We start from the raw sequence: 22,447 nt of genomic DNA, 5'->3' as shown, positions 1-22,447 counted from the left end.
TTCCACAAACATGGCTTCCCCTCCACCACTATCAACTCAACCCTCACTTGCATCTCCTCCACTTCTCGCTCATCTGCCCTGGCATCTCCAGCCCCCAGATGCAACAAACATAGAATCCCCCTCATGCTCACCTACCACACCACCAACCTCCACATCCAACACATTATCCACCAGAATTTCCAGCACTTACTACAGGATCCCATCACCAAACACATTTTCCTTCTCCTTTCCTCTCGACCTTCTGCAGGGACCACTTCCTCCATTATTACTTTGTGCACTCATCCTTCCACACCCATCGCACCCCTGTCACTTTCCCCTGTGCTCACAGGAGATGCAACACTTGCACCGACACCTCCTCCCTTACCACAAAGGCCTCAAACAGTCCTTTCAATGAAGCAGCACTTTACTTGTACATCCAGAGGATTTATTTACTGCACCTGGTGCACCCTTTGAGATAGGTTGCAGATGGGAGATGGCTTCGCTCGATGCCTCCACTCTGTTCACCACAACAGCTACCTCCAGCAGCAAACCATTTAAATTCTGAGTCACACTCCCATGCTCACATGTTTGTCCATGGCTTTGTATACTATCCCACCTAGACCACCTGCAGTTTGGGGGAAGAGCACCTTATTTTCCATCTGGGGACTCTCCAACCAGATGAAATGAGTATTGAATTTACTGCTTTCCACTAAACCTGCTCACCTTTTCTTTCTCCCCCCCTTTCCTGTCTTTCTCGTTCTTCTACCCACATAGCCCTGCCCTCCCTCCTTTCTCTACCTATCATCTCCTGCCTTTGCCAACCTCCCTTTCATTGATGAAGGGCCCAAGGCCCGAAACTTTGGTTATATATCTTTATCTTTGCTACATAAAGGATGCTGTTTGACCTGAGCTTCTCCAGCAATTTGTGTTTTTCCTCTGGTTTTTATTTCACCTATCCTCACTGGAAAAAGCCTACCTATATTTACTCTGTCTATCCCCCTCATAATTTTAAATTCTTATATCAAATCTCTCGTCATTCTTCTACGCTCCAAGGAATAAAGTCCTAACCTCTTTATCCTTTCCCTGTAACTTACTTCCTGTAGTCTAAACAACATCCTAGTAAATCTTCTCTGCAGTCTTTATGTTTTGCTGATATCCTCCCTGTAGTTAGGTGAGCAGAACTGCATACAGTACTCCAAATTTGTATGCCAAATATGAAGTCTAATACAACTTTACTATAACATCCTAACTCCTATACTCAATACATTGATTTATGAAGGCTAATATGCCAAAAGTTCTATTTACAACCCTATCCACCTGTGACAATACTTTTAGGGAATTATGTATCTGTATTCCCAAATCCCTCTGCTCTACCACACTCCTAAGTGCCCACTATTTACTATGTATGTCCTTTCTTAGTTTGTCCTTCCAAAATGCAACACTTCACACTTGTCTGCATTAAATTTCATCTACCATTTTTCAGCTGATTTTTCCACCTGGTCCAGATTCCTCTGCAAGCCTTGAAAACCTTCTTTGCTGTGTTACAAACCCAGAGGACACCAAAACCCAGCAGCAATAGATATTCACCAAGACAAATGGTTACTTAAACAAAAGTTACTTTTAATTTTTTAAACATGAAAACAGAATCACACTTTAACTTATCACTATTAACTTAACCCCCTTCTAATTCTCAGCGCACGTGTATGTAATGTGTGTGTAAGTTTAGAAAAGTTCTTTGATTCACAGTCCAATTTCACTATTCAATCCTCCAGGTTCACTAGTTGCAGGCAATTCTTATACTGAACACAGAATTTAACATTTATAAAGTTCACCAGGCTTCAGTGCTTGAAAGGTAAATGGTTACCGCTCAGGAAGGTTCTTGTCGGTTTTCAGAGAGAGATTTGTTGTTCACTGACACCCACAACTAATTCCTTTTTAATCAGCCACTTCAGTGTCTTGCCAAATAAACTTTCCCCCTTAGGGTTCTCCAGATTATAACCTCTTTCTTTCAGGCCACTACAGAGTTCCTTTTTGTTTCTCTTATTTCAAGTGAAACATTAGGCAGCCAGTCGTCTCCTCTTGCATGAACTACAAGGGCATTGAGCAGGCTGAACTACGCACCCTTAACCCATCTTCTAAATGGGGTTTTCTACAAGCTTTCCAGCTTGTCCTGTTCCAGTCTGAGCTGCTGCTTCTGTTGACTGGAGCATTGTAGAACTGAAGTCCCCCCTCTCTCTCTCAGAGAGAAAGCCTGTTTTTTCTCTCCTCTGCTTGCAAAACCACATGACCCTCTTAGAACAGCAAGTTTCATTCCAGACAGCCTGCAGCTCTGACGAGTTATTTCATCTGTTGCCTTTTTGTAAACAATAACCCATTAGTGAAGTCCCTTGGGCACTCTCCAAAGATTTTGCAAAGGATCTTGGCGTCTGATTGTCTAGCATGAGCAGAGCTCTAGTATTTTAAATAAGATCTGTTTTAAAGTGTTTGTATGGGACCTACATGAAAAAAAAACTGCCCCAATTTATCTCCCAAAATTATATCTATATTCAATACAAACACTACATAATCTGTCACAGATGTCCACAATACCTCCAATCTTAATATCATCTGCAAATTTGCTGATCCAATTTACCACATTTCATCCAGATCATTGATATAGATGACAAATAACAATGATCCCTAGTACCAATCCCTGAGGCACATCACTAGTCACAGGCCTCCAGTCTGAAAAGCAATCATCCACCACTACTCTCTGATTCTTCAATCCTGCCATTGTCAAATCCAGCCCATTACTTCACCATGAATACCTCGCATCTGAACCTTCCTTACTAACCTCCCATGTGGGTTCTCTTCAAAGGCCTTATAAAGTCCATGAAGACAATATCCACAGCCTTTCTTTAGTCAACTTTCCCAGTAATCTCTTTAAAAAACTCCATAAGGATGGTTAAACATGACCTACCATGCACAAAGTCATACTGACCATCTCAAATTAGTACGTGGCTGTATATCCAACTCAAATTGTATATCCAATCTCTTAGAACACCTTCCAATAATTTACCTGCTACTGATGTCAGGCTCACCAGCCTATAATTTCCAGGGTTACATTTAGAGACCCACCAATTCTCTGGCACCGCACCCATGGCTAATAACATTTTAAACATTTCTGCCAGAGCCTCTGTAATTTCTGCACGAGCCTCCATCAAGGTCTGAGGAAATATCTAGGCAGGCCCCAGGGATTTATCTTCACTTGTTTGCTTTAAGACAAAGGGAACCAACTTTGTCCCTTACTATCATTTTGCTCTTAATATATCTATAGAAAGCCTTAGAATATTCCTTTACATTGTCTGTCAAAGCAACCTCATGTCTTCTTTTAGCCTTCCTGATTTCTTTCTTGAGTTTTTCTTGCAGTTTGTAAGTGTCATGTCAAAATTCATCATATTCTCCCTGGATCAAAGAACAATATTATTTATAACTGCAAACTAGCTGAAAACTTTGGCTAAACTTTACTTCCAAAGGATACTGCATAACTTGCTGAGTATATCCAGCACATTTGTGCATTTCAGAATATTATTCTCACTTATTTGTTTCAGGAAAGTCAATGGTGCTATTTTCAAGCAACCAGAAAACAATGATTGGGCAGACTATCAATGAGTTGACTGAAAAGAACAATGTTGTATTTCAGATTTCAAGCCGATGATAATAAACTGGATGGGTTATAATAAAAAGTACAGAAATACAGGAGGAATTCAGAAGGACTCACAACATCCAAAGGAGGTAAAGTTGTATAACCGATATTTTCAGCCTGAGCCTTTCTTCAAAGTATGAGTAAAAAGCTGGCAGGCACCTAACTCAAAAGGCTGGGAGAATTTCTAAAAAAGGGCAGTGGGAGGAGCATAGACCTACAGACAAATGGTGATAATTGGACATAGATAGGAGGACAGGAGAGGAAAAGAGAACTGAGCATGGGTGGTGGTGGCTCTGTGAAAGGAGGAAAGGAGACAGAAGGAAAAGGAGAGAGGGGGAAAGAAGAAATAGAGATAGAGAGTGTGGGGGTTAAATGGAAATCAGAGAAGACAATGTTAATGCTACCTGGTTGGAGAGTGCTTCCAATGGCAGGTCTCAGACTGGCAGCACGCATGAGACACTTCAGTAAGAGAATGGGGTAGGGAATTAAAATGAGTCATCATTGGGAAATCCCCACTCTGGTGGCATGCAGATCACAGAGAAAACATTAGTGGGAATGGATTGAAAGATGAAAGTCTGCAAATGCTGTGACTGTCATAAAAACACACCAAAATGCTGGAGGATTAATAGCATGAGACAAGCTCTATGGACCTAGTGAGCATTCATTTATTAATTTTTATGCATAAACAGTGATAAATTTTCAAGAACTCCTTACAAAGAAGGAAGATTGACAACTGGGAATCAAGGCTAAATTCATTATCTATTATCTTGTTAAATATTAAACATTCTTGCTTAAACACACCAATGGCATCATGAACAAAGCCTCTACTTCCTCAGGAGTTTGCGGAGGAGCTAGTGGAGTTGTTCAAGTGAACCGGTACGGACTTGAAGGGCCGACATGGCCTGTTTCCGTACTGTAAACAGTTATATGGTTATAGTTATATGGAAGTCAGCCAGTCTTTTCGACGTCCATAGTTGACAAATATACATTGCTGATGTTTCAGGCCTGAGCCCTTCTTCAAGGAATAAGCAGAATGAGCCAGAAGCAGGAAATCTCAGAATTCAGACAATGCTGGCTGGGGAAGGAATCCAGACCAATAAAAGATGTTATTGAGATATGAAAAGGGATGAGGTAAGGATTTATCATGTTTGTGCAAAAGGCAACTGAAGGGAGAGTAAGAGCGACGAGAAGGTGACAGGGGAAGAGCTAAGTGGAAGGGGGGGGGTCAATATTAATGCCATCCATTTGGAGGGTGTCCAGTCAGAAGATGAGATATTGTTCCTCCAATTTGCAGTTTGTCTCAGTCTGGAGGAGCATGAGACCATGGACAGACATGTCAGCAAGGCAATGGGATGGAGAATTGAAATGGGTGGCCACTGTAAGATCCACGCTATTGAGGCAGAGCTGAGGTACTCAACAAAGCGATCTCCCATTTTGTCTGATATAAAGGAGACCACAACGGAACCAGATGAAGTAGATGAGTTCTGCAGATTCACAAGTGAAATGTTGCTTCACTTAGAAAGACTGCTTGGGGCCTAAAATGGTGGTGAGGGAGAAGGTGTGAGCACAAGTGGAGCATCTCCTGTGGTCACAGGGATAGGTCCCAAGGGGAAATTGGCAGGGAGGGAGAAGTGGACAAAGGAGTCTTGAAGGAAGCAGTCCCTGTGGAAGGTGGAGAGGAGAATATTTGTCTATTAGTGGGATCACATAATAGATGGCAGAAATGGTGGAGGATATGTTGGATGTGGAGGAAGATGCAATGATATGTGAGGACAAGAGGAATCCTGTCCTTGTTGCGTCTGGGGGTGCAGGGGGCCAGAGCAGATGTGAGGGTAATGGAGGATATGCAAGTGAGCAATGAGTTGATGATGGCAGAGGGAAAGCCATCTTGATTGAAGAAGGAGGACATCTCTGATGATCTGGCATGCAAGTCCTCATCCTGGGTGAAGATACAACAGAGATAGAGAAATTGAAAGAATAGAAGGGAATCGTTACATGGAACAGGGTAGGAAAAGGTGTAGTCAAGGAAACTGTGGGGGTTAGTGGGTTTATAGAACATATCTGTGGAGAGTTTGTCTCCCAAGATGGAGACAAAGAGATTGAGGAAAGGGAGAGGATTGTAAGAGATGGACCAAGTGAATTCAAGGTTGGGATGGAATTTGGTAGTAGAATGGATGAAGTTAACGACTTCATCATGTGTACATGAGGCAGCACCAAAGTAGTCATAGCAGAGGAAGAGTTGAGGGGCCTTGCCTGTGTTGGTTTATAGCATGGTTTGCTCTACATAGCCAACTAAAATGCAGGAATAGCATGGGCTCGTGTGAGTATCCATAGCCTACACCTTTAACCTGCAGAAAATGAGATGAGTCAAAAGAGAAATTATTGAGGGTGGGATCAAATTCTGTCAACCGGAGGAGGGTTATAGTTGAGTCTATTGTCTTGAAAAAAATGAAGGTCTTTGAGTGCTTCACTCTGGGAATAGAGGTGATTAAGGATTGAATATCCATGGTAAACATGAGGCAATCAAGTTCAGGGAACTGGAAGTTGTTGAAGTGATGGAGGGCATGTGAAGTGTCCCAAATGTAGGTGGGCAGGGACTGGACCAGGGTGGACAAAACAATGTCAAGTTAAGCAGACACCAATACTGTGGGGCAGGAGCATGTGGACATGATGGGCCTGCTGAGACACTTGGGTTTGTGGATCTTGGGTAGGAGGAAGAAATGGGTGGGGCTGGGTTGGAAAACAATAGGTTGGAGGCCATGACATGGAGATGACTGGAAATGATGAGTTCAGAGCATGCGTGATTCAGTGGTTTGATGGGGAGGGTAAGTAAGAGGAGGTATCTGAGAGTTGTCATTTTTTGGCTTTGGCCACAATAGATATCAGTGCTCCAGACCACAACAGTGCCACCCTTGTCTGCAGATTGATGATGAGGATCGGATTGGTGCAGAGAGAGTGGAGGGCCAGGTGTTCTGAGGGGGTGAGATTGGAATGAGTGAGGGAAGTAGTGAAGTCAATACAGTTGATGTCACAGTGGCATTTGGAAATTTAAACATCCAGAGCGGATAGAAATCTGGAATGAGGTGCCCAGGAGGAAGAAGTTTTAAAGCTGGAGAAGGGATCTGTCACATGGAGATGGAGAATTATAATTGTGGAAGTAGTCATGGAGACGGAACCGACGGATGAAGATTTCAGCATCATGGCATGCGCGTAACTCCTTAAGATGTGGGTGAAGGGGGATGAAGATGAGGCCTCTACTGAGGAGGGAGTGTTCAGACTGCAAGAGGGGAATGTCGAAGAGGATGGTGAAAACCAGGCAGGGGTTGGGGGAAGTTCAATGGAGTGGAGGGTGTCAGCAAGGGGAGGAGAATGGATGGATCAGGAAGTAGAGAATAGGAAGGGTTCAAGGGAGAGAGGGGAGGATTAGGAAGGGTGAAGAGAGAGAGAGAGAGAGAGAGAGAGAGAGAGAGAGAGAGAGAGAGAGAGAGAGAGAGAGAGAGAGAGACCCATGTGCTCCTGGAGCCAGGGTGGGAGATCGAAATAAAGGGTGGACAAAAGGAGCATTGATTGAGGAAATTGAAATTGCTGAACAAACTTCTTGGAGTTTGTTAAGAGTGTAATTATTATTATTATTGGTCATCCTTTGGTTTGAAGATGATACGTTGTTGTGCAGTTGATGGGTTGGGTTAACAGAGATGAATTGCACAAGAGAATCTATACATGATGGAGTTTTAAGTGGAACAGCTGTTGCACAGGACGATCCCACTCTCTCAACAGAAGAAACATTGATCCCATGGAACAGACATCCATCACGGCTGGAGACCTCTCTTGCTGCATTGGATGACCAGGATATCAAAGTGACTTATGCTCTTGGCGCTCCACAATATCTGTTGTTGAAGACCCATCAGCTATCCTCACCTGGTTTAGCTTGTCTGCCAATACAGTTGATCTGGGTATGGCTGCTGCGTGGGCTACAGCTACTTGGAGCCACAGGTGAGAGCTGAGTGTCAGATGAAACCAAAAGTGGATGAGCTGCCCAAAAAGGCCATGACAGGCCCCCCCCTCACCAGAGGTGCTACCCCTCCCCAGACCCCCCATTCACCCCGTAGACACCCCATAATAAAGGGAGAACCAGAGAATGTGCTTCTTTTTGGTGGAGGAAGAGACTCTCATGACACTTAAGAAGCATGTACAAATCCAATTGAATTGACAAGGCATGGAAGACAATTAACAAAATGCTAGCAAATGGGATTAGTGTCAATTGTTACTTGATGTTCAACATGTACTGTATATTGTGAACTGAGAGACCCTTTTCTGTGCCACATGACTCTTTGTTAACATCTCCAAGTATACAGACAATTTAAATCTGGTTCAGGAATGTGAGATGTGAAAAGGATACAAAGAGAGCAATCGAATGGCGTGAAACTTCTTACATATCATTCTCCTCCATTTCCACCACATACTACATCACCCCTCTCCTTCCATCTGGGTGTTCTGCAGGGAGTTCTCCCTCTCTGATGCCCTTGTCCACTCCTCCCTTACCACAAATTTCCCCCTTGGCACCTACCTCTATGATTGCAGGATGTGCTACACTTGGACCCTCACCTCCTCCCTCACCACTATTTGGGACTCCAAACACTCCTTCCAAGTGAAGCAATACTTCCCTTGTGAATCTACTGTATCAGGTTCTCCCATCGTGGTCTCTCCACATCGGAGAGACTGTACGCAAACTGGGATTGCTTTGTTCAGCACCTTAACATTGTCCGCTGCAATGACAGGGTTCTCCCACTGGCAATCCATTTCAATTTCCTGCCCCATTCCCATGTCGACATGTCTGTCCATGGCTCCTACACAGCTAGACTGAGACCACCCACAAACTGCAGGAACTACACCTCATATTCCCACTGGGTACCCTACAAACAGATGACATTCACATTGACTTCTCTGGCTTCCATTAGCACCTCCCCCCCCCTCACACACTTGTCTCTTCTCTTCCTCTATCACTATTTCTCCCTTCCTCCAGCTCTATCTCACTTTCCCTCTGTCTCCTTTCCTCCAGTTCCACATTCAAACCCCCTCCCTCAATCAATTCTCACCTCCTGTCCAATTATCACCTTTTGTCTGTTGATTGATGGTGAGGATCGGATTGCTCCTCCCCCTGCCCTTTCTTCCCTTATCACCCAGCCTTTTAATTCAGGCATCTGCCAGCTCTTTGCTCATACCTTAAAGAAGGGCTCAGGTCTGAACCATTGGCTATATATCTTTACCTCCTATAGATACTACAAGACCTGCTGAGTTTCATTAGCTATTTTGTGTTTTTATGAGGATACAAAGATCATTTAGACATCAAAACATCTTCCTGAAATAGCAATGTCAGTGAATAAACTTTACTCAGTTTAAAAACTCAGTGAAGCAGAAAAGTCTGCAGATGCTGGGATTGTAGTTTCAGATACAAAAGTGCTGGAGAAGCTCAGCACATCTCCCACTCTTGTGTCCAGTCTCTTCAATTCAGAGGAGGTTATACTGGGAGCATCGGATGCAGTAGGTGATCCCTGCAGATTGCAATATCAGAAAGAGTGTTGATAAACTTCAATTCATGTTAGTGCGAAGTCTATTTGCATTCTTCAGATGCTGCACATGTAGGGAGCCGCCTGCAGACCGGTTTGCACTAGGTGCACAGCTTGTGCGGGACACCGTACAAGACGTCGTGAGCATGCGCGGGGGAAACTGAAAAACCCCAGTTGAGAATGGAGCTCGGGAGGAGTGGCTCACCCCCCCACCCCCACTGCTGGAGGTTCGAGGTTTACTGAGTTTACTTTTATTTAATAAAGTGTTTGGTTATCCAGCAGCTCTGGCCTCCAGTGTCCTCACTGAGCACCAAACATAATACATGGTGTCAGAATTGGGATCAGCAGAGCTTGAAGGCAGAGACCTGGTTTCTTTTGTGATGCAGTAAGTGCACGACCACGTTTTCCTGGTGACTATGCCTGGTGGATGTAGACACCCCGACCCATTGACATTCGAGGGCAATTGGAGGATCGGAGGAATTTTGATCAGGATTATGACATCTTTATTACAGCCGTGCACTTGGACAAGCCACCGTGCATAAAAGCCTATATTCTGTTCTACTTGACTGGTCCAGAGATCATTGAGAGGGAGTGAGTGTTCGTATATGCACTCAAGGTTAGAGACTAGAATCAAAGAGTTCAGGCGGCGGAGTCCAGAGAGGATCCGGAGAGACTGAAACAAAAGTTCCAGGAAACATGCAGCCCACAGGTTAACATCACCATGGAACACCTGAAGTTTTACAGAAGGAACCAGGAGGTAGGAAAACCTATAGAGTCCTTCATCAGTGCATTAAGGTTGAAAGCCAAGACATGCTGATTTGGCACATTGACCAATGACCTGATAAAGGACCACATAGTGTGCTTGATAATGAAATGAGAAAAAACGCTGCTACAAGACAGCAAATTCACAATATGTAAAGCCATAGACAAGTGTTGAGGCCGGGAGTAGGTGCCTGGTGGCACCCTCAGAGAAACCGGCAAACATAGACATGGTCCAAACCACACCCAGCGGAGGCCACTACAGAGACGTGGCGCCAAGCTTCTCTCGGTGGTGAGAAACCCGGCAAAAGTAGCAGTCGCTGGACGGCCCCTCCCAGCAACATCTGATGACAGGGCAGTAGTGCACAGTCCCGCCAACCAGAATGCCCCACAGAGGCAGCCACCTGCAGGAACTGTGGTTTCGAACACGCCCACAAAAAGGACAAGTGCCCAGCCCGGGGAAGGCAGTGCAGGAACTGCCTGATATGGAACAACTTTGTGCAAGTGTGCAGGAGCACTTGAAGAACAACGATATGAGAAAGAGATCGGATACCGGTGAACCAAGTGACTGAAGAAGACGAGTCAACTGAAGAGGAGTTCAATATCCACAACATCACACCAGGCGACTCCGACGTAATCTATTCCTAGTTATCGCATAAACGCGCCCTACAAAAGAAGCACTATGACAAGATGAGCAAACCCCTTCCCCCATTCTGTGAGGGCGAGCCCAGTTACAACCCCCAAGGATACAACCATTTGGCACTAGTAAAGAAAGCTTGCAATGAGCCCTGGTCATACCTGCTTTCATCAGAAGGGAAAGAATACCAGAGAAATCGATGCCACATTCTCTCGGTACGAGACCCAGCCCCTCTTAATGGGATAAACCCAGTGCCACTGGAGGCCCAAGAGAGGAACGTAATGGGGCAACCACAGACAAACAAGCCACACCGTCAGATATAAATGACGAAAAGGACCTAATGAGGAATCCATGGGAAGCAGCACAATTCGCATCAGAGGTTAGTTGGCCCGAGAGTTACATCCCCAAGTTGCCAGTGAGAATGACAGGGGATGAGGAGGAGATACAACCCTTTACATCAGGGGTGTCAAACTCAAATTCACAGAGGGCCAAAATTAAAAACTTGGACTAAGTCATGGGCCAAACTAAATATTTATTGAATATTTTCAACAACATCTGCATGTTTTCTCTTCTTTCAACATATGTAATGTTAAACTTTTTCTTATTAAAATAAATGTTTAATAATAGTTTTGGTTAAACTCTTTCCAGAAGAAGCATTAACAAATGAGAAATAAAATATTCAATAAATAATATTTCTCTAGCCTTTAAGCTCCTTTTAAATGTATTTTTTTCACAAGCCAACAAGTCAAAAAAATAACAACTTGCTTCAATGAAAATCCAATCTTTCAACTATGAACAGTCCAAAGTTAACCAAAGAAAATATTAATCCAAGCTTACCTTACTACACTGTGATTTACTCTGATGCACCTGGGTCTAAAGCAGATACTTGGCATCTCTTCTTAGATGCAAGTTCATCAAACTCTGGGGTCAGAGTTTTCCTCCCACCTGTCTTGAAAGGTCCTGTTTTCTGTCTTTCGTTTGGCCATTTTTCGTAAGGGGTTTATTACATGTGAGTTGGGCGACAGGTCACAGATGCTAATGAATGTAAACAGAGGAGGTGGGGGAGATTAGCGGGCTGACGGGCCGGCGCCAACGCATTTGCAAAGCATTCTGGGATTTGTAGTATCAGCTGTGCATGCGCTATACTGGCGCGGCGGCCAGCGGGCCAGCTCTAATACATATTTGATATGATCTTGCGGGCCAAATATAATTATATCAAGGGCTAAATTTGGCCCGCGGGCCTGAGTTTGAATGTGTGCTCTACATCACCTGCGGGTTTATATCGGATGAGGGCTGGAAGGGTCTGTCAGCCTAATCCAAAATACTGGACTAGCATGTACCTGAACCTAACCTGACAGGGCTTCCTTGTGTCTCCATAGGTACAAGCTAAATAAAGGGGTTGTAGGCAGCTACCTGCAGACCAGCTCGTACTACGTGCACAGCATGTACAGCATGTACGGGACATTGTACAAGACGCTGTGAGCATGCACAGGGTGGGTGGGGGAACTGAAAAACCCCAGTTGAGAGTGGAGCTCGAGAGGAGCACCTCCCTCCCCACAACCTCCCCCCCCCCCCCCCCCCCCACCCCGCTGGTGGCTCAAGGTTTACTGTGTTTACTTTAATTTAATACTGTGTTTAGTTATCCAGCATCTCTGGCCTCCAGTGTCCTCACTGAGCACCAAACACATACAGCACATATCAAAATTGTTTTTAGAATATTACATTATTCATGTTCAACTGCAACCAACATGCATTTGCCACTTACTCAACTTTGTCAAATCACATTTACTCGTCCTAACTGAAATGCTCCATTTGTGGAATTTTTTCTGTCATCTTCCTCTAACACAGTAAAGGAACTCCACACACTACTCAGCCACGGCTGAACCAATGCTTTTGGAAGTTGCAGCATAGCCTCCCTGCTCTTGAATTCTACACCAGAGTTTATGAGTGCAGGTGACTGCAATCTGAAGCAAACAAAATTTCTGGAGGAATTCAGAGTCAGGTAGCATCTGTGGAGACACACAGTCAATGTTGCAGGATGAGCCTTAGTTAAAGGACATGCCTTTGAATTTAGCTCCGCTGCCATCTCTGGGACACTGTGTTTATCCAAATCACTGGCAAATGATATATTATAAAAACCAGGATCCTTCCTTTTTTTTGTTTTGGCAATTAGTAGTTTATTCCCATATATTTCCTTGAGTAAATTTAACTCATGTTATGGACATTATAGAAATACATTGCAGGTATACTTTAGAGATTGAAGAGGCAAGGGACCAAATTATAATAATTGGAGCAGAGTGAATTTTGTCTGAACCTGTGTTTTATAGATTTGCTGATGCAATCGTCATCCATGAAAGTTACAAAGGGTTATTCATCTTGGTTCTCAAGTGTCAATTGATAAGCATATAATGATTGCTTTTTCTGGCAACATATTTGTGTGTTTCCTTCTGGGTGTAAAAAACTACACAGAGAACCAAGTTCATATCTGACCTACAACAATGGAAGTATACTCTTGTAACAAGAGGGGATAAGGGAGGAATATAACAAAAATGATACCTATATGAATGCTGAATGATCACAAAGTAAGCAGAAATATTGTCAGCGATACCTCAAGATCACTGAAGAGGACATCCGGGGCTATGATATCATTTTTCTTTGCAATATATTTGAGTATTTTTTCAGCCTCCTTTGACCTTCCCTTTAACATCAGCCAGCGTGGAGATTCAGGAATAAACCTAAAATTTAAAATTGTTATTTTAGGAATTAGATACTAAACTGACAAATAATGCACAATATTTAAATATTCTGTGCTGACACATGATAAATGTATTTTTATTTAAATCTTGGAGTGGATTCAGAAATGCCAATGACAGGAGGTGGTGCAATAGATTTTTTAATATCCTGACAGGCTTATTGAAAAAAAACCATGCTCCTCTATTCCACTGGTAAATGTTTACTATTTTCAATCAGTACATTACTCTTAACATGCACATTGCACAGGGAGATCTAGAGTGAAAGAGCAAATAGGGAAAGTGTTTAATTTAATCACCCATGTGATAACCTGTGAAGAGTGAAATCTGAATATTGGTTTTCATGCTTTTTAAAAATCAATTACTTTTCTTTCCATTGGGATAAAACCAAAGATAACCATAGGTATTTCCCACACAGACACATATTTTCCTCTGTGACTCATCAAAAAACACATTATTCTCATAATAACAATAGAATTCTTGTAGAAAATTAATCTCAGCTCCTTCCAGTCAACATTCCACGGTGACTTTAAAAAAAAGTGCTGTCATACTTCTGAATGAACCTCACATTAATAAAATGTTGTTTTCTCTGTAACCCAGCACTCTGTATGATGATTTATTTGCTGTACTAATGGACATAAAATTTAAACTTTTCCTTGTACCTTGGTACATAAGTCAAGAAACTTGAACTTGACATTACACCCCAACAAAGGCACACAGCATATTTTGTAATAAACTAGAAAAAAAAATCTCCAATCACATCATTATTAGAAGCAGTAAATTAATTCAAATCTAAGGCTTCTTTCCGCCTCCAAATAATCAATGGAACATTGCAACAACAGATTAAGGAAATAAATTATACTTATGGATAAGCAGAGATCAATCACATTTGCTTGGCTATTTACAATCTATATCAAATTAACTGGATTAGAGAATCAAATGCCATTCTCCTAAGATTGTAATGATACAAAATTAGGTGGGATTCTGAGTTCAGAAAAGGAACAAAATTGATTAATTTCCTTATTGTAAGTTTGATCTATTTAGTTTAAAAAAAATATACATTCACTGGAATGTCTCATTTGAGGAGAGACTGAGTCAACTATACCTCTGTTGTTTAGATTTTAAAAGAATAAAAAATCTTTAAAATTCTTCATGGGCTTGTCACAGTGGATGCAGACAGGATGATCACTGGCTGAGAAATCGAGAACAAGGAATCACAGTCCTGGAATAAGGCAAGAACAGGAACGAGGAGAAATTTCTTTACTCAGAAGATGATGACATTATGAAATTCTACACCCTGAGAGACAATGCAGGGGAGTCAGTCATTAGATTCATTCAAATCAAGAGATTCTTTTGCTATTAAGGGTAACAGGATTATAGGGAAATGGGAAGTTGCAGGAAAATGAGTCTGAGGTAGAAGATCCGGCCACATCTTGAAAGGCACCGTAGACTTGTAAAGCTAAATGGCCCCTTCCAGCTCCTAATTCTCACATTTATGTGCTGGTTGTTCATAAGTGACTGAAGGTTGATGCAGCACAAACTATTTCAAACTGGTGACTGGGCAAAATTGTTGCTGCAAATGATTGGAGATGAAATTTGTTAATACCTTTGATGAACTTGAATATGTTTCAAGAATCATTCAGCTTTCATAGCTCCTACATTCTGTATCATTTACAATGTGGTCTTGTCCACCTTGGTGAGACCAAACACAAGGGCATTGGGCTTCACTCCATTCTGGACATCCACAAGAGGTGATGTCTTGAGAAAGCAGCCTTTCTCACTACCCAGGCCATCCTCTCTTCACACAACTACCATCAAGAAGGAGGTGCAAGACGCTGAAGATGAGCATTCAGCAGCTCAAGGACAGCTTCTTCCCCTCTGCCACCAGATTTCTGAATGGAAAATGAACCACAGAAACTACCTCACTTTCTCACTATTTTTTAAAATGTAATTTGCAGCAATATTTGCCCTGTGATGCTGCCACATAAATAATGAATTTTATGACATGTTCATGACAATAAATTCTGATTCTGAACTCCCATGGCCTCCATCCTGATGGTTTCTTCCTACCTCCCATCCCACACCTGTGCTAGTCTATATAACCCTCTGGGCCTTTCTCCCAGCTTCTTTCACCCTGTATATATGTAATTTTACCTGTTTTATCTATGTCTTGATCAAGAATTCAGACCTAAATTACTGATGACCCATTTCTACCCATGGATGCTCTTTGACCTGCTGAGTTTCTGTCCATTTACTTCCATCCTGGCACTGAATTAGATCTTATCCACCTCCCATTGACGGTCCACATGACAGCTTGATGACACCTGGGCCTCTTCAATCTTGCAATGGTTGGAGGAAAGATGTAAGAATAATTTCAATCACAGTTGCTGCTTTACAGAATTGCATCCAATACAATATTTCTTTGTTCTTAATTCATTTCTGAGCTTCAGACTGCCAATTAATTAATTTTAGTCAAGCTAGTCAATTTGGGAACAGAAGAACCTTTTCCTGTTGTTCTAGGTGGATTGGATGGTCTGCATCAAGTAGAGGTGGCAACTGATCATGTCACAGCTCTATCCATTTATTTGTTTTACATTCCTTATTTCTTTTAATGTACACAAAAGAGGTCTAGAGGACATAATAAAACATCTAATATTGAGCATGTTAACACTTGAATGCCTTTTCAAATGATGAAAAACACAAAATATCTCCATACCTTCCTGCTCACCCCAATAATACTCCAACATTTTAAACCATTAAATTGATGAAGTGGTAGCCCAGTGTCAGAGTTTAAAGTGAACTTCCAATAAGCAATTTACTCACTCCTAATTAAATATGTGTTTTATGTGAATTCATTGATAATCATCAGGTAGCATGGTTAGCGGTTAGCGAAACCTATTCCAACTGCAGCAACACTGGTTTGAATCCCGTGCAGACTGTAAGGAGTTTGTATGTTAAGTCAAGTCAAATCAAGTCCACTTTATTGTTATCTGATTGAACAAGTATAACCGATGGAACAGCTGGTCCTTGGTGCAAAACATGCAGACACACAACCAGATTTAACACACATACAGACAAACAATGCATATGAAGGACAAGTATGACATCAATACAAATAAAATGGGCAGTGTGGTTGGTGTAGTGGTTAGTGCAATGCCTTTACAGCATCAATGATTGGGACTTAGGTTCAAATCCTGCACTGTCTGTAAGGAGTTTGTACACTTTCCCCGTGCCTGCAGGATTTTCCCCAGGGGCTTTGGTTTCCTCCCAGCATTCAAAGCATATTGAGGGTGTAAGTTAATTGGGTGGTAATTGAGCAGCATGGGCTCATGGGCCTGTATGTCCAAATTTAAAATTATAAATAAATAAATATTGTTTTGTACATATGAGAATCTCAGATGGTTAGTGTGAAAGTGTGAACAGTTCCTTTGGTTGTTCAGCATTCTCACTGCCCCTGGGAAAGAGCTGTTCCTCAGTCTGGTGGTGCTGGCTCCAATACTCCTGTATCTCTTCCACGATGAGAGCAGCAGAAAGATGTTGTGTGCAGTACAGAAGGGGTCCTCAATGATTTTGCGTGCCCTCTTTAGACAACAATCCCGGTAGATCACATCAATGGAATGTAGGTGCCATGTATTTGATGTTCAGAAAGCACGGCACATGGAGACGTGAGGCATCATTCATTTGTTTAATACAGAACTAAAAATGGTCCTCTCTCCTTGAATCTTGCCAGAAGCAGCAGAGTCTCCGTCTGCCTTGAAGCACACAGGGCCATCAAGCTGGATCGCTGTCTGGAATAGTGTCCTGGAACCATGTTTCTGTAATCTACTAGAACACAACAGCCCCACAGTTCTCTCTGGTTCAGATGTAGCCTTAGATACTCCCCATGCCTGCATGGGTTTTCATCCTCCAAAATATACAGGGTTTGAAGGTTAATTAGTATATTTGGGTAGAGCAGGTCATTCTGTATCTCAAAATTAAAGAGTTTGAAAATCTTCTGAAGTGCGTACATCCTTCTAATACATTCACAGCATCATTATCTGAAACTTGGCTAATCTTCTAGCATAAATTAAGATATATAAGAAAATGGGGAGGAAGGTGGCATGGATAATTTAGAGTCAGGAACAGGCACGATCAATTGTGAAGTCTAAACTGTGTGGCTGAATACACAAATCCATGATGTCTAAATACTCCAAATAATCCACAATGTGAAGGTTTTGAATGCTGGGAGGAAATCAGAGCACCTGGAAGATGCTCATGAGACAGGGAGAATCCTTAGAGAATAGCAGTTATGATTGGTCACGATTGGATATGTTCAAACACTGTATAGTAGGCAAATTTTCTTTTAGAAAATGGGTTCAATTTCAAGGGTTTTGAAGAAGAGAATGAGAGGCCAGATGGTATTGTAGCTTGCAGAAATGAAAGGTCAAACTAGTTTATTTTAAGTTTGAAAGTAATAATAGTTACATGGAATGCTTTTAGAAAAACAAATAATTTTAAATTTTACTTAGCTGGGTGTATTGGAATCTGAATGCTCAGCAATTTTGTGGCAATTAGATTATGGGCATATTTCCAGTGCTTGGGGATGGAAAGGTGAAAACATTTAGATAGTGGGAGAGATGCTAACACATTAAGTGATTAAAGAAGTGGAAAACAAGTCAGGTCGGTAAATGAAGAATCTGTTTCAGTATGATCAGAAAACTTGATGATCTGAGATTTGGTTCCGTTTGCCCAAATGTTGATTATGGATAGTGTGACAGAGTATTTAGAGGTGGCTTGGGAGGAATTGCTAGAACAGCTTGCGCACACACATTTTAAAACACAGAATTTTCTCTTTTACAGAGTGCTATTGCGATTCTCGGGTGAATTGTTAAATTGTTAACAATTCAGTCACAAATTCTTGTAAGCGAATTAGATGTAAGGTGGCGCCATGATCAGTCTCACAGTGAGTTCAAATATAGAGAAATACGCTTGGAGAATATGGTAAAGCCACAGACTAATAATGGGCACGGAGGGAGTGCGAAAGAATGTATTTCTTTGTAATATGCAAATACAGTAATGAATTAACATCCAAACACGAAAAACAAACTCTTCAGATGCATCGTGCACATTTTAAAGATTCAAGATCATTTGTGTATACGAGCGCAAAGTTGAGCAGAAGAACATTCGTTCTCAGTGTGGAGTCTGGGGTAAAATAGAAATGGAGAAAATACTAGACAAATCTCATTTGCATACTCATGGGTAATTTGTCATGAACAATTCAGCAATGGCTTGTTTCCAAATATATTGCAAAGGACAGAATAGCAGGTGTACAGATTTAAGCCAGTTGAGTCTGTAGATCTCAGATCAAGACACAATGCTGTTCCAGAATATAGAACATTACAGCTCAGCACAGGTTCTTTGGCCCATGATGTTGTGCTGACCCACATTTACCTACCAAATAAACAAAACCCTCCCTCCCTCATAACCCTCTATTTCTCTTTCATCCATGTGCCTGTCTTTTAAATGCCTCCATTGTTCCAGTCTTCACCAACACCCATGGCAATGCATTCCAGTCACCCACAACTCTCTGTATTTAAAAAAAACTTACCCCTGATGTCTCCCCTAAACTTTCCTCCCTTCACTTTGTACAGATGTTCTCTGGTGTTTGCTACTCCCACCCTGGGAAAAAAGGTGCTGGCTGTCTACCTTATATCTGCCTCTCAAGACCTTGATGACTGCTATTAAGTCACTCTTATCTTTCTTTGTTCCAAAGAGAAAACTCCTAGCTCTTCTAACCTTGCCTCATAAGACATATTTTCTAATCCAGAGAACAACCTGGTAAATCTCCTCTGCACACTCTCCATAGCTTCCGCATCTTTCCTGTAATGAGGTGATCAGAACTGAACCAATATTCCAAATGTGGTGTCACCAGACATTTAAAGAGCTGAAACATTACCTCAAAGCTCTTGAACTCAATCCCCTGAATAATGAAGACCAGCATACCACAGACATTCGTAACTCTCCTATCAACCAGCGCAGCAATCTTGAGAGATCTATGATTTGAATCCCAAGGTCTCTCTGTTCTTCCACACTGTTAAATTTCCGACCATTAACCATGTGCTTGTAGCCGCATGCTACTTGAAAGAAGACACACACACACGTAGTATGGTCATCTTAAGCTCTGAGTTTTAATAGGGCTCAGGCCCGACTTTTATAATTGCACCATTCCTGCCATGGTCCTGCTTGGCTGATGTCACAACATACACAACAAAAGCAGGTTTCCCACGTGTGGGTACATTCTTGCATACAATGCCCTTCTTCCTCGTGCACTGTCCCTGTCCATAGACTGTGCAGCAAGGCCAATGCCATTTTGGGGTTGCTGGCCTTTAAGCTGCCCTTGTTGTTCACCGGTTTGCTTGTTGGGGCCAGAGCCACTGCTGGGGTTTGGTTGCGATCGCCGCCCGGAGCGCCGGCTCGATCGCCGCCCGGAGCGCCGGCTCGATCGCCGCCCGGAGCGCCGGCTCGATCGCCGCCCGGAGCGCCGGCTCGATCGCCGCCCGGAGCGCCGGCTCGATCGCCGCCCGGAGCGCCGGCTCGATCGCCGCCCGGAGCGCCGGCTCGATCGCCGCCCGGAGCGCCGGCTCGATCGCCGCCCGGAGCGCCGGCTCGATCGCCGCCCGGAGCGCCGGCTCGATCGCCACTGTGGCGGGCAGCCACATGCTCTTCCTTCAAAATCCATTACTTGACACTTAGGCAGATTGAACACGATCTACCACTTTGGTGCCCAACTCTGTATCCTGCCTAAATTCTATTGAAGCTTACAACAGTTTTCAACGACCCTTCCAACTTTCATATCAGCTGCAAATACCTCTCAATGCAAGTTATTTATAAAAATTCCAATACAGATCGCTACGGAACTCCACTACTCACTGACCTCCAGCTAGAACACTTTCTGTCTACTACTCTGCTTTCTATAGTCAAGTCAATTCTGAATGCACACCACCAAGGTTCCATTGGTCACATGCCATATGACATTATGAACAAGTCTCCCATGGGGGATCTTGTCAAATGCCTTACTAAAATCCATATACACCACATCTATTGCTCTATATTCGTCAATTTTTTTCTTTTTACTTCCTCAAAAAACTCATGAGGCATATCCTTCCCTTCACAAAGACATGCAGACTATCCCTGAAAAGCCAGTATTTCTCTAAATGCATGTATATCCTGTCCTTAAGAATCCTTTTACAATAGTTTTTCCACCACTGATGTTAGAGTCACTAGTCTATAAATCCCAGGATTCTTCCTATTACCATTTTTTAAACAAGTGGGTCACATTTGCCATTCTCCAATCCTCTAGCATGCTCCCTGTGGCCAAGGAGGATGCAAAGATGATCATCAACATCCCAGAAATCTGTTCCCTCCCTTCTCACCACAACCTAGAGTATATCTTGTCTAGCAGCTCCTCTTTCTTAATCTCATCATGGTCTAGCACATAAGCTTCTTCTATTCTGACTTCACTTTGACTGAGCTCCTTTTCTCTGGAGATAAATGAAGCAAAGTTTTCACTTAGAATCTCCTTAACCTCCTCCTCAAGTCACATGTTGCCTTCTTAATCGTAAAATTGACCTACTTTTACTCATGACATCCTTCTATTCTTCCCATAAGCATAGAAGGCCTTTGGCATTTCCTTAATTCTACTTGCCAAGGCCTTCTCAAAGCACCTTCCTGTTCACTTAAATCCTTTCTTAAGTTTTATCCTGGCTATCATATAATTCTTAGGAGGCCTTTCTCTTTTCTGCTTCCTAAATCTAATGTATGCTTCCATTTTCCACTTAACTAGCTGCCTCAACTGTTTTGTTAACCACAGTTCCCTTTTCTTACCATCATTTCCCTGTCTCAGTGGAACAAACCTATTTGGAATGCTATGTACTTGTCCCTAAAAATTCTCCACATTACCTCTTTGCTTTCTCCTGAGAACATCTGTTCTCAATTTACTAGCCCTAGTTCCTGTCTCACCCCATCATAATTAGCCCTTCCCTAAATAAACATTTTTACTATTTTGTCTGCTTTTATCCTTGGCTATAGCTCAGTGAGTTGTGGTCACTATCACTGAGAAGCTCCCCATTGAGAGATATATCACCTGACCAGATTCATTACCCAGTACTAGATCCAGAATGGCCTCTCCTCTTGTTGGCTAGTCCACATGTTTGTCAGATAAAATTCTTGGATATGCCTGAGAAATTCTTCCCCTCTTACAATAAGGAGGTGCCAGTCAATATTTGGAAAGTTGAAGTCTCCCGTAATAACAACCCTATTATTTCTGCTCCACTCTAAAATCTGCCTGTTCATCTGTTCTTCAGTCTCCTATGGCCTTTTTTGGGCCTATAGATTACTCCTAATACAGAAATTTCTCCCTTCCTATTTTGTACTTCCACCCACACAACTCAGTAGACACTCCCTCTACACCATCTAAACTATTCCTGACCAGTAATGCTATCTCCCCTCCACTTTTACTTTCATCCTGTCCCTTTTAAAACATTTAAACCCCAGTACCTGCATCAGACAATTCTGTCCTTGTATCAGCCATGTCTCTGTAATGGCCACAACATCGTCAATCCATGGACTGATCCATGCACTAAGTTCATCTCCTTTGTTCAATACTCCTTACATTGATATAGACACATTTCAAGACTTCCAACTGACCACATTTTTGCTTCCTCCCCTGCCTATCCTTCCTGATAAATCCACAACACATTGCATCCTCCTTTCCATTTTCTGCTCTCTTATCTGCCCTCACATTCTGGTTCCAATCCCCTGCAAAGCTAGTTTAAATACTCCCCAACAGTCCTAGCCCACCAGTTCAGGTGCAGCCTGTCCTTTTGAACAGGACATCCCCTCACCAGAAAAGATCCCAATGATCCACAAATCTGAAGCCCTGCCCCCTGCACCAAATTTTCAGCCACACATTAATCTGCCACAATTTTCTATTCTTAGCCTCATTGGCACGAGGCACAGGCAGCAATCCCAAGATTTACCACCGTTGAGTTCCTGCTTCTTAGCTTCCTTCCTAACTTCCGATATTCATTCT

The 22,447-nt window shown here is 42.6% G+C and overlaps 1 protein-coding gene across 1 annotated transcript in view; it reads right to left on the bottom strand.

Moving 5' to 3' along the window:
* Positions 1-22,447, bottom strand: part of LOC138743524 (organic cation/carnitine transporter 2-like) — a 50,493-nt gene that overhangs the window by 13,028 nt on the left and 15,018 nt on the right. The window contains exon 5 of the mRNA XM_069899017.1: positions 13,236-13,362. Within this exon, the coding sequence (XP_069755118.1) occupies positions 13,236-13,362 (127 nt within the window). The remainder of the gene's footprint in view (positions 1-13,235; positions 13,363-22,447) is intronic.

The sequence above is a fragment of the Narcine bancroftii genome, chromosome 9 (assembly GCF_036971445.1).
Source record: "Narcine bancroftii isolate sNarBan1 chromosome 9, sNarBan1.hap1, whole genome shotgun sequence".
Lineage (NCBI taxonomy): Eukaryota > Metazoa > Chordata > Chondrichthyes > Torpediniformes > Narcinidae > Narcine > Narcine bancroftii.
The sequence above is the reverse complement of the archived record's forward strand: the minus strand, read 5'-3'. Positions and strand labels throughout refer to the sequence as shown.